The 25,346-nt window shown below is 38.9% G+C and overlaps 1 protein-coding gene across 14 annotated transcripts in view; it reads right to left on the bottom strand.

The window, feature by feature from the left end:
- The window catches only part of PCDH1 (protocadherin 1), a 347,254-nt gene that overhangs the window by 33,822 nt on the left and 288,086 nt on the right, over positions 1 to 25,346 (bottom strand). For 12 of the 14 annotated variants that reach the window (XM_039326009.1, XM_039326013.1, XM_039326015.1 and 9 more), the window contains one exon: positions 11,846 to 15,944. In XM_039326009.1, the coding sequence (XP_039181943.1) occupies positions 15,559 to 15,944 (386 nt within the window). In that variant the 3' untranslated portion in view covers positions 11,846 to 15,558. Of the gene's footprint in view, positions 1 to 11,845; positions 15,945 to 25,346 lie in introns of those variants that run through there. The other 2 variants (XM_039326008.1, XM_039326010.1) reach the window with 1 other exon arrangement.

The raw sequence follows: 25,346 nt of genomic DNA, 5'->3' as shown, positions 1-25,346 counted from the left end.
GGTGTATACTGATTTCTTAAGATTATTTGGATCCCTTATAGGGAAGGAAGGTCATGAAGAACATTTAATGTTTACCAGAATGAGTATTCCAGGCATCCTTGGAACTGTTCTGAATTTGACACTGGTTGGGCAGATACTATAAGTTAGTTGGAGTAGAGTTCCTGTCCTGTTAGTTAGACTAAAGTCCCCCGCCTCCTGCTAGCCTGGCCCAGCAGAGGACAAAAGGCCCACAACAATCCTTCTTTGGCTGTGAGGAATTGGAGGAGGCAAAACTTGAGGTGGGAGGGGGAGGAACGCAGCAGCAGCAGCAACAGAGAGACTTGAGAGCCAGAGACCTCTCTGATTTCTCAAACTGAGTGGCCAACTGAGAGGAGCAGACAGGTAGAGCAGCTGAGGTGACTGGAAACCTGAATGGAGGCCTGACCAGAGCAGAGACCAGCATCAAAGACAGAAGGGAGAAAACAACAGGAGGCCGGAGCAGCAAGCAACATAAGTGAAGGCAACAATTAAGATTGAAGTCCCAATAGAAAGGGAGGGAGGGAAGACCCCCAGTAAAAAATAAAAGGGAATTGGAGCTCAAAACCATTAAAAAATAGAGGGAATAAGAAGTATAAATAAAACTAACACAATAGTAAGAAGGTTAAATAAATAACAAGGTAGCACAAAGAGGCAGAAAAAAGGGCAGCAAAATAGCCATAATTACCCAAAACAGAGAAGCTAGAAACAAAGCTAAGAGCAAAGCACAACCACCAACCAAAAAGATGGACTACCAAACATCAAAGACATGGAACAGGTGACTGAAATTACTGTGATATGCAATACATGTTCTATGTACACAATGATGCCCAAAGAACACCCAAACTACACATGCATCAGATGCAAATTATGCGAACTACTACTAGAAATGGTCAGGAACTTGTGGGCAATGCACAAAAGAAAGCTCCACCCAAACTGAACCAAACAATGAACAAATAACCCCCAGAGGATTTGACCCTACCAATAAATCCTTGGAGGAAGACAAATGGAGGTATGTCACACACAGGAGGGAAACACAACACTCAAAGAAAGAAACAACATGTAACAAACAAACCCCTTCTGCCCAATCTTATCCAACCAGAAGCAGCCCCATTAAAACTGAGCAATCTATTTCTCCCCTTAGAAGGAAACATGCAGACCTTCAACCTCCCCTTCAAAGAAGGCATGAAGACACCTAGCAAAGAAACAACTTCAAATAATCCTTTAAAATTCACCTCAAATATCCCTTAAAAAGCACATCAACAAACACACCTGAGACAAACAGAAAAGCACCCCAGACTGTAGCCCCCCCCCCCAAAATAAAGGAGAGTGTTGCTAATAGGAGATTCTATCCTCAAAGGAACAGAATCATCCTTCTGCAGACCAGACATACTATCCATGGAGGTATGCTGTCTCTCTGGAGCAAAAATCAAAGATGTGGCTGAGAACCTAACCAAAATAATTAGGCCCCCTCCTCCTCCTCCACATTGGAATGAATGACACTACAAACAACCTGAGTGAAAGACTACAATCAACTAGGCAACAAAGTTAAGAAGCTAGGAGCATAAGTAGTGTTCTCGTCAGTGCTCCCAACAAAAGGCCAACACCCACTGAGGGAAAAAAGAATTTTAGAAATAAACCACTGGATTAAGGGTTGGTGTTGCCAAGAAAACTTTGGTTTCCTCGATCACGGATTGCATTTTCTACATGAGGGACTCTTGGCAAGGGATGGGCTACACCTTATGAAAACAGGCAAAAATGTACTTGGAAAAAGACTGGCCCAACTCATGAGGAGGGCTTTAAAATAAAACTGAGGGGGGAAGGTGACCAATCTCTAGAATCTCTAGAACCCAAAAATAATCACATATCCCAAGAAAACAAACCAAACAACAAGGTAGGCAGTGTTGATAATAAAGAAGAACTCAAACAACAATCAGGAGATACAGGAAACATACCCACAGACAGGCATAAAAGCCTTAAATGCTTATACACAAATACTCAAAGCTTGGGGAACAAACAGGGAAAACTAGAAGCAATAATACATGAGGGAGGGTATGACATAGTTGGCATAAGAGAAACCTGGAGGAACGAAACCCATGAATGGAATGGACAGATGAATGGATACAAATTGTTCAAAAGAAACTGGTCTACAAAAAGAGGAGGGAGAGAGAACACTACATATCTGCAGAAATGCACATGATCCAAGACAAAATCTCTCCAGAATCTATATGGGTCAATATAAAAGAGAAAAAAAAGTGACATTACCATAGGTGTATATTACAGGCCACCCAACCAACCAGAAGAAACAGATGAACTCTTTGCCAACCAGTTAACAAATTGTTGGAATATTCATGAGCAGGAAGAGTCATGTGGTAACTCAGTCAGCCAATGTGAGAAAAGTGCTATTGAGTCTGTGCAAAAAGGTATTGAGTTAGGAGCTGGATTTTTCTATCTAGTCTCAGGTCTGTCTCTGTATCTCTCTGTAAGAAGTCTTCATTGTGCTATGTTGCTGTAAAGAAGAATGTATGGTATTGAAAAATATTTTGATATGAATGTAAAGAGGTTATTTGAATCAGCTAAATGCAGTCAACTGTGAGAGCTTCTGATTTATTTTTACCAACAGAGAAATTAAAATTCTTTAACAGGTTATGGGCCCAGAGCTTACTAAGGACTGCATTGTAATTTAAAGCTAGAAGAAACTGCCTGTGTTTAGAGAGTATAAGAACAAGGCAGAATTAGCAGAATGGCTGCAATGGAATTTAAGGAAAGCTCTGTGCCTCATTTGGGCCAGAAAAATTACATTGTGTGGGCTGCTAAAATGGAATGTTTGCTGAAAGCTAAAGAGCTGTGGTATATCGTAGAAAATCCACCACAAGTGTTTGCAGCTGCTGATCAGAAAAATCATGATCGAGCAATGGCTTATCTCATCTTGAATTTAGATGATGAACAATTTCTAAATGTTGCAAATTTAAAGACTGCAAAGGAGATTTGGTTGAAGTTGAGAGCTGTGCACGTGAATGTTTCTGCATGCAGTTTAGTGCAATTGTCAAGAAAACTTTACAGGGCCTGTTTGCAACCAGGCGAATCTCTGGAACAGCATTTAAATAAAATGCAAAGTTTATTTTTGGACTTAGAACAATGTGGGATTAAATTCCCTGAGTCCCAGAAGGTTTTATTGGTGTTGAACAGTTTAGATAAAACCTGGGAACAGTTTCTGTGATATTTGAGTGTAAAGAAGAGCAAGACTTAAATTTTGAGGCTTTAAAGGCATATTTGCTTAATAAAGAAGAAAAGTGCCATTTTAGGAACAGCCACGAGGTGAAATTCCTGAGGAGGGGGTCCAGACTGCAAGTCTCCGGAGAAGGAACAAGCAGCAGATGGGACCAAGTTGCAACAAAAGAAAGATTGTGCAAGCAGAAGGCTCAGCAAGAGAAAAATTGCTACATTTGCGGTGCAAGCACACATCTGAAAAGGAACTGTTTGCAGAGGAACAATTTGCAGCGAAGGACATTTGTGCAAGCAAAGAAGACTGATTTGCAAAAGGAACATTTTGGTGTTGCAAAAGTTTGCTATAGCAACAACAGAGACAAGTGGCTAATAGATAGTGGGGCAAGTCAAACAATTGTTAATGATTCTGAATTATTTTGCAGGCTTGTTCCAGTAGCACAAGAAGCTGTAGCTTTGGCAAATGGCCAGAAAGCAAAAGTCATCGGAAGAGGCGATGTAAAAATTCCATATTTGGAATCAAAGTTTACCAATGTGCTTTGTGTACCTGAGATGGAGCATAATTTGTTAAGTGTGTCTAATTTAGACAAACAAGGTTTTGAGACCATTTTTGTAAATGGGAAGTGTCTCATCAAAAGGAATGGGAATATTTGTGCAGAAGGCATAAAGGAAGATAATCTATATGTATTGCAGGGACAAAAGGTTCAATGTTCCCATATATTTAAGAATGTAGCAGAGCACGATTCGTGCGTTTATCTTCTACATAGAAGACTTGGCCATGCAAGCTTTAAGGTTTTGCAGCAAATGCAAGAGTTTGCAGAAGGGCTAAATTTCAAGGGATGCAAAACATATTTGGACTGTGCAGTATGCAAAGCATCGAAGTCAAAGGCATTCCCAGTTAGTAAATGTAGCACAAGACAAACAAAAAGAGCTCTAGAGCTGGTCCATGCAGATCTGGTGGGACCTATGCAAGCCAGTTTGGGAGAAGCAAAGTATGCACTGGTAATTGTTGATGATTACAGCAGGTATGGTTTTTGTAACCTGCTTAGAGGAAAGACAGAGGTGCTACAACAATTCAAACAGTGGGTAAGTTTTGTAGAGAGAAGGTATAGACAACAAGTGTGTCAGTTGCAAACTGACAGAGGTACTGAATTTATGTCAACTAAATTCCAACAATGGTTGGGGCAGTTGGGGATAAGACACAGACGTACAAATCCTTACACAGCAGCAGAGAACGGTGTAGCTGAAAGAAGGAATGGTGTTTTGCAAACAATGAAAGATTCCTTATTAGAGGATTCTGGTGTGAGCAGGTCATATTGGGGAGAAGCCATATTGACTGCCAATTATATAGGCTGTGGAGTTCCTCCATTAATAATACTCCATATGCCATTCTATATGGGAGAAACCGATCACTGGCACATTTGAGAATTTTTGGAAGTACTGCATGGGTACATATTCCGAAAGCAATCAGAAGGGACAGCAAAAGGCAAGAAAGCTCAGGTGTGTGGGCTATGAGGCAGGGTCAAAAGCGATGGGAGTAAAAGAATTGTAATTTCAAGGTCTGCTAATTTTGCAGAACAAAATTGGGACAGAATTAATGCAAATTCTAGGTATGTCTCACTTAATGACGGTGGTCTATTTAACGACAATAACTCATCTAATGATGGAAAAGTGATTATTGAAGATGTCAATGTTCAGGGAGGAGAGGCTGAACAAGACATGAAGCCAGAAAGACTTGAGACACAGGAGCAGTTAATACCACGTAGGTCAGAGCGATGTAACAAAGGAATTCCGCCTGACAGGTATTCTGCCAGCAAGGTAAAAGTTTGCAGTGTGTGGTATGAGCCAAGAAGTTATAAAGAGGTGTTGGCATTACCGAAAGCTGAACAAGAAAGATGGAAGGAGGCCATGGATAAAGAGATGAAATTCATGGGAGACCATGAAGTATTTAAATCAGTGACTTTGCCACAGGGAACCAAAGCTGTGGGTTGTAAGTGGGTATATAAGAAAAAGGTATTGCCAAATAATGATGTACACTATAAGGCCAGGTTAGTGGCACAAAGTTTTTTCACAATTAAAGAATGTGAACTACGATGAAGTATTTGCGCCAACTTTGAAAAGTGAGAGTATAAGATTAGCACTGGTGTTGGCAGCGGCATATAAGCATAAAATCTGGCACTTTGATATCACAACTGTATTCCTCAATGCTGAGTTAGAGGAAGAAATTTATATGATCCAAGCACCAGGGTATGAAATTGCAAAGTCTAACATGGTGTATAAATTAAACAAGGCTATTTATGGGCTGAAGCAGTCAGCCAGAAACTGGAATATCTGTTTAGATACTGCTTTAAAGGGTCTTGGATTTAAGAGTTGCAAAGCTGATAATTGTATATATATTGGAGGGAATTGTCTACTGTTATCATTTGTGGATGATCTTTGCTTCATCGCAAAGGATGCATTACAAGTCAAGGAATTTGCTGATAAATTAGGAAAGAAATTTGAATTAAAGAATTTGGGAGAAATAAAAAAATTATCTCGGTGTAGAGATACAGAAAAATGAAAAATGTGGTTATATTCTCAGTCAAAGGAGAAAAATTGAACAGTTATTGGAAAAATATAATATGAAAGATTGCAATACTGCTCCCACACCCATGAGTACAGATTTTTATAATAGTTTAAGTGTGGACAAAGGTGAAACCTGTGACCAAGAGATATATCACTCAGCAATAGGGAGTTTGTTATATCTATCACAGTGGTCCAGACCAGACATAGCTTGCGCAGTAAGCATTTTGAGTTGTTTTACTGCTGCACCTACAAAGTTACATTGGATGGGTGTAAAAAGAGTTCTCAGATATTTAAAGGGAACCATAAATTTGGGTCTTCAAATACAGATTACTGAGGAATTGAAATTAAAGTGTTATGTTGATAGTGATTATGCAAATGACATAAACACAAGGAAATCAAATTCTGGGATTATAATATTCTTTGGAGGGACTCTGATTGGATGGAAGTCCAGAAAACAAATAACTGTTGCTATTTCAACAGCGGAAGCAGAGTTTATTGCTTTATCTGAATTGTGTTCTGAAGTAACATGGTATGTACAGTTGTTGCAAGATTTAAATATTAATGTAAAAGAATCTGTAAAGGTATTTGAAGACAATGCTGCCTGTATAAAAATGGCAACTGGTGACAGGGTGAAGAACAGAAGTAAACATGTAGACATTAAGTATTGTAATGTCAGGGAAGCTGTAAAAGGAAAATTGATTAGTTTACATCATTGTTCTTCTGTGGATAATTTGGCAGACATGATGACTAAACCATTGGGGGGTGTTCACTATGGAAAATGTATTAAGTCAATAGGTCTGATGTCTTTTCCTATCATGAAGGGAGGAGTGTTGAAATATTCATGAGCAGGAAGAGTCATGTGGTAACTCAGTCAGCCAATGTGAGAAAAGTGCTACTGAGTCTGTGCAAAAAGGTATTGAGTTAGGAGCTAACACAAATGTACACAGGAAGCACACCACAATAGTAATGGGAGACTTCAACTATCCAGATATCAACTGGAAGACAAACTCTGCAGTGAGCGGGAGATCAAACAGATTTCTAACCAACCTAGCCGACAACTTTGTCACCCAAAAGGTGGAGGAGGGAACTAGACTCAAAGCTATACTGGACTTAATCTTTACAAATAGAGAAGAAGTGGTAGAGGGAATCAAAAATGCCAGAACCTTGGGTAAAAGTGACCACGTTATACTGGAATTTAATATAATGCAAACACTAGCAATAGAAAACAATCCAACCAATGTCCTAAACTTCAAAAAGCTGACTTTAACAAGTTCAAAGAGAACCTAGGAAAGATCCCATGGATGAAAATCCTAAAGGGGAAAACAACTCAAGAAGTGTGGGAAACCCTGAAAAACATGATCACAAAAGCCCAGGCCAGCACAATATCATTGAGAAAGAAACACAAGAAATCCAGGAAGAAACCAGCATGGCTGCACAAAGATCTCACTAACAAACTAAAACATAAAAAGGACAAATACAAAAAATGGAAACAGGGGCATATAACCAAGGCCAATTATCAGCAGACAGCCAGAACATGTAAAGAAGAAGTCAGGAAAGCGAAAGCTCAGAATTCACAAAGACTTGCAACAGAAATCAAGGACAATACAAAAGGTTTCTTCCAACACATTAACAAGAAAAAAGTCAAGGAAACTGTAGGCCTACAAAAGAGAGAAGATGGCAAGGAAATTACAGACAACAGGGAGAAAGCTGAGCTGCTTAACTCATACTTTGCATCAGTCTTCACACAAAAAGAAACCATAGACCAACACACCAAAAAAAACCATTGCAAAAGACATACTAGAAACAAAAATCAAAATAGGCAAGAAAGTGATAAGAGAACACCTATTCAATCTTGCCGAATACAAATCACCAGGACCCGACATATTACATTCTAGAGTTCTGAAAGAGCTGGCAGATGTTATCTCAGAACAATTGCACCACATCTTCCACAAATCCTGGAGCACCGGGGGAAGTACCCAAGGATTGGAAAAGGGCTGATGTGGTTCACATCTTCAAGAAAGGGGGAAAAAAACGGACCTAGGAAACTACAGAGCTATCAGTTTAATATCAATACCTGGGAAGTTCCTAGAAAAGATAATCAAAAAACAGATCTGTGAATAACTAGAAGCAAACAAAAGTCATAATTAGCAGCCAGCATGGGTTTGTTAAAAACAGATATGCCAGAACAATCTAATCTCATTCTTCGATAAAGTGACTAAACTAGTAGATCAGCGAAACACAGTGGATGTAGCATACCTAGATTTCAATAAGGCATTTGACAAAGTAGACCACAACCTACTCCTAGAAGCTAGAAAAAGGTGGAATACTGACAAACCATACTCAAAGAGTAGTCCTCACTGGCACTGCATCCACATGGAGAGAAGTAAACAGTGGAGTACCACAGGGTTCCGTCTTAGGCCCAGTACTCTTTAATATCTTCATAAATGACTTAGATGAGGGAATTGAAGGGGAACTCATCAAATTTGCAGATGATACCAAACTGACAGGAATAGCCAACACCTCAGAAGGCAAACTCAGGATCCAAAAAGATATTGACAAACTCGAACAATGGACCCTATCCAACAAAATGAGTTTCAATGTGGAGAAAAGCAAAGTCGTACATTTAGGCAGGGAAAATCAAAGGAACAAATACAGATTGGGCGAGACCTGGCTTGAAGGCAGTAACTGTGAGAGGGACCTTGGAGTCCTGGTGGACGATCAGTTAACTATGAGCCAGCAGTGTGCATCAGCAACCAAAAAAACTAATATAATCCTGGGTTGTATAAACAGAGGCATAGAATCATACGAAGTTCTAGTACTGCTTTATAAAACCCTAGTAAGACCATACCTTGAATACTGTAGCCAATTTTGTTCACTATATAACAAAAAAGATGTTGAGAGTCTGGAAAAAATTTAGAGAAGACCAACTAAGATGATCAAAGGCCTGGAGACCAAAACATACGAAGATTGGCTGCAGAACCTGGGTTTGACCAGTCTAAAGAAAAGAAGACATAGGGGAGACATGATACCAGTATTCCAGTATCTGAGGGGCTGCCACAAAGAAGAAGGGGTCAGGTTGTTCACCAGAGCACCAGAGGGAAGGACGAGAAACAATGGTTGGAAGCTGATCAAAGAGAGATGCAACCTGGAATTAAGGAGAAACTTCGTGACAGTGAGGACAATCAACCAGTGGAACAGCTTACCCCCAGAAATCATGGGTGCTCCATAGCTGGAAGTTTTTTAAAAAGAGACTGGAAAATCACCTGTCTGAGATGGTATAGGTTCTCCTGCTTGAGCCGGGGGCTAGACTAGAAGACCTCCATGGTCCCTTCCAGCTCTATTCTATTCTATTCTATTCTATTCTATTCTATTCTATTCTATTCTATTCTATTCTATTCTATTCTATTCTATTCTATTCTAAATATAGACAAATATGGGTTAGACAGCATCACTACCCGATGGATCCGTAGCTGGCTGACCAGCCATACTCAGCATATAGTCCTCAATGGAACCGCATCTACATGGAGGGAAGTGTGTAGTGGGGTGCCCAGGGCTCTGTTCTGGGCCCAGTGCTCTTCAACATCTTCATCAACAATTTGGACGACGGAATCATCAAATTTGCAGACGACACCAAGCTGGCAGGAATAGCCAACACTCTAGAAGACAGGCTTAAGATACAGGAGGATCTGGACAGACTTGAACACTGGGCACTATCTAACAAATGAAATTCAATGGTGAAAAAAGTAAGGTTCTACATTTAGGCAAGAAAACCAAATGTACAGATATAGTATAGGGGGTACCTTGCTCTATAGTAGTAACTGTGAGAGGGACTTCAGAGTCCTAGTGGACAATCACTTAAATATGAGCCAGCAGTGTGCTGCAGCTGCCAAAAAGACCAACGTAGTGCTAGGCTGCATTAACAGAAGGATAGAATCAAGATCATGTGAAGTATTAATACCACTTTACAATGCCTTGGTAAGGCTGCACTTGGAATACTGCATCCAGTTTTGGTTACCACAATGTAAAAAAGATGTTGAGACTCTAGAAAGAGTACAGAGAAGAGCAACAAAGATGATGAGGGGGCTGGAGGCTAAAGCATACAAGAAATGGCTGCTGGAATTGGGTATGTCTAATTTAATGAAGAGAAGGGGGGGGACATGATAGTAGCGTTCCAATATCTTAGGGGCTGCCACGAAGAAGAGGGAGTCAAGCTATTTTCCAAAGCGCCTGAAGGCAGGACAAGAAGCAACGGATGGAAACTAATCAAGGAGAGAAGCAACCTAGAACTAAAGAGAAACTTCCTGACAGTTAGAACAATTAACCAGTGGAACAACCTGTCTCCAGAAGCGGTGAATGCTCCAACACTGGAAGTTTTTAAGAAGAGACTGGACAGCCATTTGTCCGAAATGGTATAGGGTTTGCTGCCTGAGCAGGGGGTTGGACTAGATGACCTTCAAGGTCCCTTCCAACTTTATTATTATTGTTGTTGTTGTTGTTATTCTATGAATCTCAAGGAAATGGACAGGAGACTTGGCATTTTCAGCACAACTACCTATTCTGTATATTACATCCATGTATTGTCCTTCCTGATTGGTTGACTTTATCATGGAGAAGGTATATGGTTGGGTACAAATGGTGGTAAATTCATTCTTGAATGAAGGGATAGACCTACCTGCCTTGAAGGAGGGGGTGATATACCCTTGCCTCAAGACAATACTGAAAGGCAACATTTTTGAACGGGAGCAGTGGTGTTAGGGCTAAAGTCAAGAGCTGAGCCTCTACTTCAGGCTCAGCTCTGATGCCTCCTACTGAGTGCTGCTGTTCAGGGATGAGAGAAAAAGAACTTTTTCTCTTTTTTCGGGAGGGGTAACATTCTGGCAGTTGTTAGGTGTTTTCCAAATTTTTGAAGGCTAAAAGATTCACCATCACTGGACTAGATGATCTCTAAAGTTCCTTCCAAATCTGTAAGTATGATTCTACCCAGAGTTATTATTTCAATGCTTTTAACCACAATTGACTTCAAGAGTAGTATATTAAATAATAAAAAGTACATTCTAAAACTGTAATATTCTGAATAATTTAATTATTTTGTTTTTATTTCCATATTTAGTGCTTTTTTTTGCACCTGAAAGAAGAAACAATTTCTTTTTGATAATCCTTCTTTTCCTTTATTTGCCCGGCAATAGCTTTGCTTGCTTTTATCTCCTGTGCATTTCCTACATGTTCTTTCTAGCAAATAATAAACAAAAATCTCTAAACTTTTTCACTCAGTCCCACATTATCACACAGGGAAAAGAAGCAGTGAAATAATTAATAATATTAATAGAAGAGATTGCCCCAATGACATTGAACTGTTGACTAGAATGATTTTAAAAAATCATTGGAAGTCATTTAGTCTTTTTGGTCCATTCTCAGATAAGTGGTTTTATGCCGAACAATGAACAATTTATTCTTCCAATCGTAATTCTGCTTTGTTATTATCTGTCTATGTGTCTATATGTACCTGCAGTGCTCAGTGCTGATCATTAACCTACCTAATATGAAGGCTAATATGAGTAATGAGGTACTTGCCTCTACCACAAATTCCTTTGATTGTTCTAAGCATCAACAATGTAATCTATGTATTGTACAAGGATATGGCTGTTTTATGTGGTCTTGAAAGATGACAGGGATGTTCCATCTAACAAAGAGGTTATGATATAACAAAATTCATTAAATACTACTTTCACTTCATATACTGTAGCTACAAGACATGCTATTACAAATATTGTATTGCCTTTATTTGTAGGAAACCTGTTTGTGTGAATTTAATTCTATTCCAAGCTGATTCATCTCGTATATTGGAGATGTATATTGTATATTTATCTCATATGTGTGCACAAGCGCACACACGCACACAGAGACATAGTATGGGAGGAGGGAGGGGAGAAGAATCCCATGCCATATAGTTTGGCTTTCAGAAAAGAAAAGAACACCAACATACATGTAAACCAATACACATCTCAGTTGATCTGCAGAGATAAGAAATTAGGTCAAGCCAAAAGGTTTTCACATTTTTTATTGTAAAGCTTTGGGAGGGCTAATTACAGTGGAGTTTGTCATCTGACAGCTCAGCAAACCAACAAAATGGAAGAGAACAAAATGGGCTCACGAGGTGTCATGCTCACGGCTCCAAACAAAAAGGATTACAAGGGAATCAATTGTGCTCACAGTGCCAGGGGAGAACTAAGCCCTAGGCCCAAAGCTTTCCCAGTGCAAGGGATATGCATCACATTGAGAGCAATACAACCTTAGCAAGAGAGAAAGAGGCAGTATCTAAACAAATGGCACAATTCAAAAATAGTTGGGTACTCTTTACTCTGCTGTAGGATTTCTCCTTTAGAAAAAGCTACACCTGCATGTACATAAAACTGTACAAAAAAACAAGGCATCACAAGCAAGAACTGAAATCTCGTATAAATAGAATCAACACGAAGAATTACAAAGGGGTAGCTTTGTTCCATCTCACTCAGCTGACCTGTGTCTGGCCTTACACCTTTGGTATTACCCCTGGCTTGTCCTAAAGTAGTGCTCAAAGTTCTTCTCCTTGCCATTGAATGTGCTTGTCTAGACCAGAAATCATGGAATGGTCTTCTTCCTAACCTTCTCCATCTCTTTTCCGAGGCATGTATTTCTTGGTTTGAAATTGTGAAGATGAGTGTCTCCTAAAGGTATTTTGACCATTGGATTATCAACCACTTACACTCTTAGGGCACCTTTATATTTTATAACTATATTCATCAAAAATATATTTCAATTACTACTGGTGCCATCTTCCTTTTTGCCTCACACAAAACACATTTCAAAGTCTTGGTTATGTTTGGGAGGCCAGGCAATACTGTTTTTCAATCCCTTTCCCTGAATAGCCAGTCTTTTTTATTTCATATCTCTCACAAAACCAAAGGAAAAGAGATGAAGAACTCTCCACGTTCATGTTATCAGCCTTGGCTTATTACCAAAAAGCAAGCTTATTTGTTCCAATGGGCCTATAGCAAGCATATCCAAATACAGAAGCAATTCTGGGATGAGGTCAGTTTTATAATTCCCATCTACAAGGGATGGACTAGAAATTAGATTGCCTTCTGTTATATTTTGATCGATAAGCCTAAAAGAGGATAACCTTACCTGAGCAACACAGGTATTCCTTCATTAGTGATTTGGCTCCCATCTATTCCTTTCACAGAATAGAATAGAATAGAATAGAATAGAATAGAATAGAATAGAATAGAATAGAATAGAATAGAATAGAATAGAATAGAATAGAATAGAATAAGAAAGGTCTGTCCTTTCCATACCATACAGTTGCACTTGAAAAAATCTGGGTATGGTGGATAGCTGGAGACCTCCTCGGACAGTGTTTATTTATGCTTTTATTTATTTACCTCAGTAACTATATTTACACATACAGTCCAGACAGATTTTTAACCAAGAATTGAAGCACAAGCCAAAGCGGCCTGGTTTGCTAAGCTATAATATGTGGGTTCACATATCATATTAAGTTAAAAATCAACAAACTATTTCAGAATTTTTTCCTGCTTTCATCACACATGATCACTTTAACCTTAGGCTCTTGATACAAGAGTGGATAGGAAGTGCTATATTCCTGCTCTCCATCCTATGGATTGCTGCTGACATAGCCCTGAGCCTTAAAAAGTATAGGGGTAGAAGAGAGGAAGTCCTTGGTTTTTATACACACTGGAACTTGCCAGTGATCTCAAACCTGGGACTCCAATACTAGAATTCAGACACTTAATCACCCATGGCATGTAGTAGCTTACTATATGAGTAGAGTCACTGGATTTTTTTTCTGGAATGCTTCCCACTACCACTATGTATGGTTAGAAGGCGATCAGCAGTCTGCTCATTAGAGGACAGAGAATGCAGGGAGACACTAAAATTTCATATTATCCTAGAAATTATCTCTGACAATCAGAAGAAAATGAAAATTGCTCTATGTTGATTTTACCAGTTTACTAGTTTGATAACCAACCTATCTCCAAATGATCAGTCCTGTAAAGCACGTATCCACATACCCACACAATAGTTTTACAAAACATATCATGTTTGTTTCCTTTCCTTCTGAGACACATGCAGTTGAGAAAGTTGAACAGAGAGACAGCAAAGAAGGACATCCAGCCCATCTTCTGCAATACAGCTTAGAAAAACACATGGCAATGTGTGGGAAGAAAGTTGGGCCTGTTGGAACCAGAAGAATTAAGCCAAGAGAAACAAGATGGGTCCAAAAAATGTCAGCTAGTCTGGTGGATAGAGCCCCAATTTGGAGACTGTATTTCATTACCATATGTACTGGAAAAGTCCTATAATTACTAGCTGGCAAGTGATTGCCATTAATACTATACTATCTGGAATCAGGCCTAAGACTAGAATACTGAGGGATTTAAGAACTTAATCACCAAAGCAGCCCACTGCTTGCTGGAGGAAGAGTGCTCTCTTATAAATTCAGAGCTGGTCTTCTGAGTGATCCCAAATGACGGCATCAGTGGTTGGGGATAATAATGCCCATGAATAGTTGCACTGTTTTTATGGGCCCCTAGTGAAACTATGACAGGCTCCAGCAGTCAAATACTATGTGGCTAAACATGTGGCACTGGAAGAGAATATTGGAGCCCTTGAGGCTGTCTAAAGGCATAGGGAGGGGGTATGTGACTCCAGCATACAGAGGCCCATGGGCCCAAGTGTGACCCTGAGTCCAAGCTCCATTTCACAAAGGCAATGGTGGCTTACAGGCAGACAAATCAAAGGCCAGAATCATGGCACTGGGGTCTAATGACCCCATGGAAATTCTCTGCCTCACACATGAGGCAGTGGAGTAATCTTGGGCAGTTAGATATTCTACCACCTGAAAAACTAAAGTTTCTTTCACTTTTTTTTTACTACTGCGGCTCATTATCTATGGGGTAGGGGCAAAGGAGGACAGCTAAAAGCTATGACTACTAGCTATAGGGCTCCTCCATACCTGATAGAGTTTCTGAAGTCTGAAAAGTGATTAAGATTTTAAAACTCTGTTATGTCCTTCCTACTCAGTCCTGCTGACCAGCCAGAATGCCCCTCTCCCAACTGATGCTTCATCCTTATTTACACTGTGGAAGTAAAGGGTGGGCTGGTTGGAAGTGTTTGCCCCAATGTGCTCTTCTGTGTGGTGAAATATTCAAGCTGAAAATTTCTCCCTGTGGTGTTGTTTGCTTCAATATCTTTTTGTTCCAAGGACAAATAAAACTCAATCAGGCAAGACATAAATGTCATTCTTAAAATTCATATTTACAGGAGTCTATAGTAACAAGAGAGGCAGCTTTTCCCCCTGCACCTGCACCAAGTGCTCTCAGCCCTGTGCCCAATGGACTCCACCAAATCTGCGTGGACCTTTGGTAACTAAGCCATTACCCACCCACCCCAGTCCTGAAACAAAGAAGCCAAGCCCTCTTCACTATATTCCTTTCTCTCTCTTTCCAGATATCCATGGACCACTCTACGGAGAGCTTGGCTATTCTGGTGGTGTCAGTTCCCTTGCCCAGTGAGGAATCAATGAATGAAATGTTTCCATGCCCAATGACTGGGCAAGGCAGTCTTATCTGGCAGGCACAGAACTGCCAAACTGAGTGATAAAGAATCACAGTTTGAAAAGTCACTTCATACTGGAGCACTAGACACTGGTCTCAGCATTGTTTTCAGATACTTTATATGGCCTCCTCATTCTCACAGGTAGATCTCTCGTTTGGCAGTTTGGGATGATGGTGTGGTGGCTGTCTGGAAGTCTGAGGTCTGGGTGAGAGGGATTTCCTCCATGGGGGAATTCTTGCAGGGCTCATGGCTACTGTTGGAGAAGGCACTGTATGTGGGGAGCAGGCGGAGGTTAGCCATTTTGGTGTTGCGCTCTTCTGAGAGTCTGGGGCTTCCATTCCCAACTTGTTCTTGACTCCCTCTGTCTTGATAAGGCACAAATGTGGAGAATTTGAGGGCATTCTTGGGCCGCCGGTTTGGAGAGGACTGACCTGGCATCCAGCAGGTATCAGAGTGACCAAATTCTGTGCATTCTCGAGTACAGGTCCCTGTCAAGGCTACATCAGGCAAAGGTCGGAGATCTGTAAAAAGAAACAAGAAAAGGGAAGAAAAAACATTCATTCATACATATATAATGCAACAACATAAGTAGCTAACACTTACAGCTGGGAAAATATATCTACACAGTAATTTCCTTGTAACTATCATAGAAACATAAAATTGAAAAAAAAAAAGATATATTGTAGATGATCAAGTCCAACTTACTCAGTGAAGGAATTACTGAAATAAAGAAATTTAAAGCAGATGGCTGATTAGACTCGATATAAAGACATCCAATAACAGGACACATTGTACTGGTCGGGTTTTTTTCCAGAATAATTTGCTAATATTCTAATAAAGTTAGAATTGTCCTTCCTGTAATTTAAATTCATTATTCCACATTCTATATGCTGAGAACAGGTTTTGACCTTTTTCTGTGTAGCATCCATTCTAAAATTTCTTTTAGAATTTTTTAATTTTTAAGCAAACTAAAAAAGTAATGGAAAAAGAGATCAATTTGTAAAATATGTAATATAGAATAGAATAGAATAGAACATAATAGAGCTGGAAGGGACCATGGAGGTCTTCTAGTCCAGTCGCCCCCCCCCTCAAGCAGGAGAACCTGTACCATTTCAGACAGGTGATTGTCCAATCGCTTCTGTAAAATCTCCACTGATGGAGCACCCATGATTTCTGAAGGCAAGCTATTCCACTGGTTAATTAACCAGTCCTCACTGTTAGGAAGTTTCTCCTTAATTCTAGGTTGCTTCTCTCTTTGATCAGTTTCCAACCATTGTTTCTTGTCCTGCCCTCTGGTGCTTTGGAGAATAATTTGACCCCCTCTTCTTTGTGGCAGCCCCTGAGATACTAGAATATTGCTATCATGTCACCCCTATTTCTTCTTTTCTTTAGACTAGCCAAACCCAATTCCTGCAGCCATTCTTCATATGTTTTAGTCTCCAGGCCTTTGATCATCTTAGTTGCTCTTCTCTGAACTTTTTCCAAGGTCTCAACATCTTTTTTGTAGTATGGTGACCAAAATTGGTTGTAGTAATGCAGGTGTGGTCTTACTTGGATTTTATAAAGCGGTGCTAATACTTTGTGTGATCTTGATTCGATGCCTCTGTTTATACAACCCAGGATTGTATTAGCTCTTTTGGCGGTGGTTGCACACTGCTGGCTCATACTGTATTCAAGTGATAATCCACTATGACTCCAAGGTCCCTCTCATAGTTACTGTTTTTGAGCCAAGTCTCACCTAATCTGTATTTATACCTTTGATTTTTCCTACCGAAATGTAAAACTTTGCTTTTCTCGACTTCTGATTTGGCGTCGTATAGACACGGACACAGGAGGACAAGGTTCTGCTTTCGTGCTCAATTTTGCCCTGCTTGGGGGCCCTTAAAGGGCCTAAAATTGTCCCAGAGAGATGATAAGGAAGGAGGGGTACCTCATTGATCACACAGAGATGGCGGTCAATCCGTTTGATCCTGGCAGGGGAAAGGCTGGCTGCATTCCTGTGGCCAGCCTCCAGCTACTGACAATCGAAGAAAGCACTAATTAACAGACCATAAACAGCATGTTTGGAACTGGGTGAGAATATTAATCCTTTCTTTACAATTTTATAACTGGATTTCCTGGAAAAGGCTCCCAAGAAGCTAAAAACCTCCAAACATGAGAAGGAAGGGGATTGCAGCCCCACCCTTCCAGAGAAATGGAAGTGGCGTTTTAACTTTTTTATGGGGGGGGGGGCAGAAAGATTTAACACTGAAGTGGAAGCAATATCAAGCTATAGTTTTGATGAATTTAAGAACTGAGAACATTATTAAGATTTTCTCTTCGAAAGAATACTGGGGTGAAATACAAGAAATTAACCCTCTGTTTTAAGAGTTGGAAAATGGATATTGAATTACATTTAGTGGTGGATTAGAGTATAGCACCATAGCTGCAATGACTGATGCAGACCTTGCAAGAAGCTTAGAAATAGATAACAACCTAGTGTCAAGCAAGAACATCCGATGTTGTTTGGTGACTTTTAATTCAACAGAGAACAGCTGGCAACAGAGAAAAATATTTTGGCATATTTACTACATATGCTTACTACATATACTGAGCTCTGACTTTTAATCTTAAGAACTATTTGGAGAGAAAGAAAAATTTGACTTCTGGCTATGTTTGTCTGGGGGAGGTTTTTGGATTGTTCTTAGGGTGGTTGAACATTTTGAATACTTTGAACATTTTGGATTGTAAACTTTGGCTGACTGACAATTTCTGGACGCCTTAGCAGAAGGATTATTACAAAATATTGCTTTCAGTAGTGGGCTTGTATCCTGGAACCTATTACATTATAAAGGCTACATATAAAGACCAGAAGAACTAGATGAGACTTTGTTTTATGGACATTAAGATTGGTGGTATTAGACACAACAGTTCTAACAGAATATCTGGAGGGGGAAAATAAAATGGATCCTTTATAGCTAACCAAAAATGGTAGGAAAACATACTTAATACTCCCATCTGAAGCCTCCAGCCAGGTTTACCAGGGATCTGCAGGAATAACACCTCAAGAAGTAGTAAATATTTTCCTGAAGGAAATACATTCGATGCTACAATTAATTCAGGAGACAATTATTTCACATAAAGAAGAAGCAAGAAGAACCATGATGAGATTAAAAACAATTTTGATAATATAAATGAGCAAATTTCTAACTTAAACTCACAACTAGAAAGTTCCCAGAAAACGACTACAAAGAATGAACAAATGTCAGAAAACAGAAAATGAATCAGAGGAAATTGATCCAAAGACGCAAGATATAAAAGAAGGGAAACATAAACTGGCATAGACAAATAAAAATCTGCAAGACTTAGTTACAACAATGGAAATCGAAAAGGCACCCTATTTTTTAGGTTTTCAAAATATACCTGAGGATAAGGAAGAAGATTTTAAAAAGGGGATTATAAAGCTGTTAGGGGAAATGCCAGAAATTGGGAGACAAAATTGAAAAGAGAACCTGAGGGAAAAGGAAAGTGGGAGCTGTTTAATGAATACAATGGGGTGGAATTCACCCTAAAAAATACCCTACTTAAATTGTTTTTCCCATTTCAAGCAATATTCACAAAAACAGAGGAAGAATTTTTTGGTGATTTAATTACTTTGGCCTGGAAAGCCAATTGGCAAAGGAAGAAAACTAGAGTTAGACTCAAAAAACAGAAGATTTGACATACCAGATGGTATGATCCAATATTTGTTTGAATATGGTCAAAAGAATAGATCAGTGGTTCTCAACCTGTGGGTCGGGACCCCATTTGGGGTCGAACAACCATTTCACGGGGATCACCAAACAAGGCTGTCCGCCATTTTCCCCCCTTTTCTTTGGCCACGCCCCTGGCACCCGGTGATGTATAAGTGGTTGGGGGTCACCACAACATGGGGAACTGTATTATGGGGTCGCGGCATTAGAAAGGTTGAGAACCACTGGAATAGATAAACCACAGATATAAACAGATTTTTATAATAAGAAAGATATGATTTATAATTAGAATAGCACCTTTTCTTTTGATATGGGAATTATAGAAACACTAGGATGGTTTGTATAAATGAAATTTTCAGTTACACAAATGTAACTAATTTTGAGAAAATCATAACTGACAAACTGAATACTGATGAGAAATCAAACTTAGATAAGAGCTTGAAAAACAGGATATTGATTTAATGAGACTTTAATTGCAAATACAATTCAAATATAAAGTGGTTAGAAAAGAGGTTATAAACTGATACCATTGTTATTTGTATAACACTAGAAAAATATGAAGAGGGTGTGTATATCTGATTTTGTAAGTATTAATAGTAGTAAGAATTGTATTTGTTCAATATTGGAAAAATGAAAACACTATGGGAAGAAGAGAGGACCAGGGGAAAAAAACACTGGATTGTGTAGCACTGAACAGATTTATATTGAAGAAGTTAAGATGCAACATTGGGCAACAAATGTACCCGGACATCATGTTGTTTACTAAGCACTTATGATTTCTAATAATAGAAAATGAATAAAACACTTATAAAAAAATAAAACTTTGCTTTTCTCCACATTAAAACTCATTCTGTCAGATAGGGCCCATTGTTCAACTTTTGTCAAGATCTTTTTGGATCCTGAGTTTGTCTTCTGGGATGTTGGCTATTCTTGCCAGTTTAGTGTCATCTGCAAATTTGATGAGTTCCCCTTCTACTTCCCCATGCTCTAGGATTTTTGAAAGATATGGTACAATCGTTCTGAGATAACATCTGCCAACTCCTTCAGAACTCTGGGATGTAATCTGTCAGGTCTCGGTTTATCAAGGTTGGATAGGCGTTCTCTTACCATTTTCTTGCTTATTTTAATTTTTGTTTCTAATTTGTCTTTTGCAGTAGTTTTTTGGGTATGTTGGGCTATAATTTCTTTTTGTGTGAGGACTGATGAAAAGAATGAGTTAAGCAGCTCTGCTTTCTGCCTACTGCCTGTTATTTCCTGGCCATCTCTCTTTAGTGAACCTACAGTTTCCTTGACCTTTTTCTTGTTATTAATATGTTGAAAGAAACTTTAATTTCTGTTGTAAGTCTTTGTTCATTCTGAGCCATTGCTTTCCTGACTTCATTTTTGCAAGTTCTGGCTGTCTGCTGATAATCAGCCTTAGTTATGTGTCCCTCTTTCCATTTTTTTACTTGTCCTTTTGATCATTCAGTTTGTCAGAGAGATCTCTTTGCAGCCATGCTGGTTTCTTCCTGAGTTTCTTGTTTTTCTTTTTCAGTGGTATTGTACTGGACTGGGCTTTTATGATTGCATTTTTCAGAGTTTCCCATGCATCTTGAGTTGTTTTCCCCTTCAGGATTTTTATCCATGAAATCTTTCCTAAGTTCTCTCTGAGTTTGTTAAAATCAGCTCTTTTGAAGTTTAAAACACTGGTTGGATTATTTTCTATTGCCTGTGCTTGCATTATATTGAATTCCAGTATGACATGGTCACTTTCACCCAAGCTTCTGGCAACTTCAATTCCCTCTTATCACTTCTTCTCAATTAATAAGGATTAGGTCCAGTATAGCTTTACTTCTAGTTCCCTCCTCTATCTTTTGGATGATAAAGTTGTTGGCTAGGTTGGTTAGGAATCTGTTTGATCTCCCACTCAAGTTGAAATCTCCCATTACTAGTGTGGTATGCTTCCAACACACATTTGTTAACTGGTTGGCAAAGAGTTCATCTATTTCTTCTGATTGGTTGGGTGGCCTGTAATACACATCTATGGCAATGTCACTTTTTTTCCTTTTATATTGACCCATGTACATTTTGGAGGGATTTTATCTTTGATCATGTGTATTTCTGTAGATATGTAGTGTTCTCTTACATATAGTGCAACTTCCCCTCCTCTTTTTGTAGATCTGTTTCTTTTGAACAACTTCCATCAATACATTCCAGTCATGGGTTTCGTCCCACCAGGTTTCTGTAAGGACAACTATGCCATACCCGCCCTCATGTACTATTGCTTCTAGTTCATCCTGTCTGTATATAAACATTTAAGACTTTTATGCTTGTCCGTGGCATGTTTCCTGCATCTCTTGATTGCTGTTTGAGTTTTTCTTTTTTTCTCATCACTCCCTACCTCATTGTTTGATTTGTTTTCTTGGGATTTGTGTTCTAGAGATTCCAAAAGAAATGCAGTCCATGGTCCAGAAAACCAAAGTTTTCTTGTCAACATCAATCCTTTAGCCAGTGGTTTATTTCTAGAATTCTTTTTCCCCTTAATGGGTGTTGGCCTTTCATTGGGAGTACTGATGGGAACACTATTTGTGCTCCTGGCTCCTTAACTTTATTGCCTAGTAGTTGCTTATAATCTCTCAATATTGTACTCAGGTCATTCGTCCCAATGTGAAAGAGGAGGAAGGGATAGTAATCTGTGCACCTAATTATTTTGATTAGGTTCTTGGCTACATCTTTGATTTTTACTTCAGAGAGACAACATTGGGAGTATTCCAGTATTTGAGGGGCTGCCACAAAGAAGAGGGGGTCAAATTATTCTCCAAAGCACCAGAAGGCAGGACAAGAAACAATGGTTGGAAAGTGATCAAAGAGAGAAGCAATCTGGAATTAAGGAGAAACTTCTTAACAGTGAGGATAATTAACCAGTGGTACAGCTTGCCTTCAGAAAATGTGGACACTTCATCACTGGAGATTTTTAAGAAGAGACTAGATAGTCATTTGTCTGAAATGGTATAGGTTCTCCTGCTTGAGTAGGGAGCTGGACTAGAAGACCTCCATGGTCCCTTCCAGCTGTATTCTATTCTAACATACTTCCCTGGATTGTATGTCCAGTCTGCAGATGGCTTATTCTTTTCCTTTGAGGACAGAATCTCCTATTACCAATACTCGGCTTCCTTTGGGGGGGGGGGCTGCAATCTGGGGTGCTTTTCTGTTTATCTCAGCTGTATTTGTTGATGTGACTTTTTTTTAGGAAGTTGTTTCTTTGCTAAGTGTCTGCTTGTTTTTTGGGGGGGAGAGGTTGTGGGTCTGAGTATTTCCATCTAGGGGGAGAAATTGATTGCTCAGTTTTAATGGGGCTGCTTCTTGTTGGGTTAGATTGGGAGTAGGAGTTTGTTAAATGTATGCTGCTTCTTTCTTTGATTATTGTGTTTCCTTCTATGTCTGATGTATCTCCATTTTTCTTCCTCCAAGGGTCTATCAGTAGGGTCAAATCCTCTGGGAGTTATTTGTTCATTATTTGGTTCTATTTGGGTATAGCTTTCTTGCGTAGGTTGGAGTTTGCCTAGAATTGCCTCTAAGTCCCTTACTTTTTCCTCCATTAGTTCACATAGATTACATTTAATGCATGTATAATTTGGATATCCTTTAGGCATAAGCACATATATGGAACATGTATTGCATACCACAATAGTATCAGTCATCATTTGAAAATCCCTCTTTTTGGTTGGTGGATGTGCTTTGCTGTTTGCTTTATTTCTTCCTTCTCTGTTCTAGGTGCCTATTTTTTCCCCTATCCTTTTTTCTGCCTATTTGTGCTCATTTTTCTATCGATATTTATTTAACTTTCTTACCATTATGCTAGTTTTATTTATGCTTTTCTTCCCTCTGGTTTTTTTAAAGTTTTTGAGCTGCAATTCCTCCCTATCTTATTATTTAAGATTTGCCCTAAAATTTGCCTCTTTATTAATCCTTTTCTTCCTTGATTTCTAATGTTCCAGTCCTTATTATCTGCCTATTTATTTAGCTTTTATTTTCTTTTATTGTTGTTGTTGTTATTTATTTTGATTTTTATTCTTTACTGGGGTCTCCCCTCCCTTCCTATTGGGACCTCAAACTTAATTGTTGCCTTCACTTCCATTGCTTGCTGCTCTGGCCTCTTGTTGTCTCTGCTCTGGTAAGGCCTCTGGTTGGCTTTCCGGTCGGCTCAGCTCTGCTATCTGGTCTGTTCCACTCAGACGGCCACTCAGTTTTAGAGATCAGAATTCTCTAACTTGATGTGCCTCTGCTGCTGCTGTGTTTCTCCCCTTCACTGATCTTCTCCTGCCTTTCTCCCCTCCACAGATTTTGCCACCACCAATTTTTACACAGACACAGGTTCCCTTTGTTTTGTTTTTTATTGAAAATTTTTTATAAGTTTTTACAAAAAAACAGAAAAAAATAACAATACAAAAACAGAAAACAACATATACAAAAAACTAAACATAACATCCCCTTCCCCATCCCCCCCCCAAAACACCCCCCCTTCCCCCCCCAAGCTTCCCAGAGCAGAATAGGCTTAATTAAAAAATAAAAAAAAATTATATATAAAAAAGAAAAAAATAAGACTAAAATATATATATATGTATATAAAAATAAGAATTATGAAAAAGCAATATGATATTTTTTATATCCAATTTAAATTGTATAAATTCTATCCATTTATCCCAAACAGCAAGAAATTTCTCTTGCGTTTGTTCCTTTAAGAAAGCCGAAATCTTTGCCATTTCCGCCAGATAGGACACTTTAAAAAACCATTCCTGCAATGTAGGCAAGGATTCCTTCTTCCAATATTGTCCTACTAACAGCCTTGCGGCTGTAATCAAATTTAACATCAGTATAACCTCCTTTGTATCACAATCAGTAACTATACCCAACAAAAATAACTGCGGAGTAAATTTTACCCTCCTTCTAAAAATTCTCTGAATATTCCACCATATCTTAATCCAAAATGCTTTTATCTCTCTGCACGACCACCAAATGTGGTAATAGGTGGCATCCAAACAACCACATCTCCAACATTTAGGCTGTAAGTCCGGGTACATGAAAGACATTTTTTGTGGGTCAAGGTGCCATCTATAAAACATTTTATAAAAATTCTCCCTTAAATTCTGTGCCTGTGTAAATTTGACATTTCTTACCCAGATGGTTTCCCATGTATCCAATGGGACTGATTCACCAAAGTTTTGGGCCCATCTAATCATACAATCTTTAATTAATTCCGTTTCTGAGTCCAATTCAACTAGCACCCCATAAATTCTCTTAATATGGGCTTGTCTTTGATCCTTCACTTGCTTAATAAGATTTTCATCTTCTCTAAGAAAGCCCACCTTGCAATCCACCTTCCATCTATCTGCTAGTTGCCTATATTGAAACCAAGAATAAATAATATTTTCTTGTGCTAACTCCTCCCGTAATTTTAATTGCCAATTTTGTCCATCCCATCTAAGTAGCTGTCTATAAGACACCATGTCCATTTTAACACCTCTTTTTATTCCTTCTATCGCATGCCATGTTATAGCCCATAATGGTACTTTAAAATCACTTTTATAATATTTTCTTCAAGTCCTAAGTAAAGAAGTTCTTATAATGTGAGATTTAAAAGCCCAATCCACTTTTTTATTAAATATTAAATAGGCATGCCACCCATAAAGTAAGTCCCATCCCTCTAGATGGAGTATCTCGAGATTTGTCAAATTTACCCAGTCACTGATTAGTGTTAAAGCCACCGCATCATAATATAATTTCAAATTCGGTACCTTGAGTCCACCTCTCTCACGGAAGTCTTGCATAATTTTAAACTTAACCCTTGGCTTTTTCCCTGCCCAAATAAATTTATTAACACCCTTCTGCCATTCACTTAGATTAGTCTCATTCTTCAAAATCGGTAACATTTGAAACAAAAAAAGAAACTTGGGTAGAATATTCATTTTTATCACTGCAATTCTTCCCATGAGAGATAATTGCAGCTTCTCCCAATTCTTCAGGTCTTTCTGTACACTAACCCACAACCTGTCATAATTATTTTTAAATAATTTTGCATTAGAAACAGATAACATCACCCCCAGATATTTTACCTTATTAACAATTTCAAAACCCGTCAAGTTAGCCAAAGTCTGCTTCTCCTGAATAGTCATATTTTTAGGTAGGATTTTAGTCTTGTTAACATTAATTCTA

Source organism: Crotalus tigris, unplaced genomic scaffold, assembly GCF_016545835.1.
Source record: "Crotalus tigris isolate CLP2741 ecotype Arizona unplaced genomic scaffold, ASM1654583v1 scf7180000024339.11422700, whole genome shotgun sequence".
Classification (NCBI taxonomy): Eukaryota; Metazoa; Chordata; class Lepidosauria; order Squamata; family Viperidae; genus Crotalus; species Crotalus tigris.
Note: the sequence above shows the minus strand (reverse complement) of the source record. Positions and strands in the feature narration are given on the sequence as shown.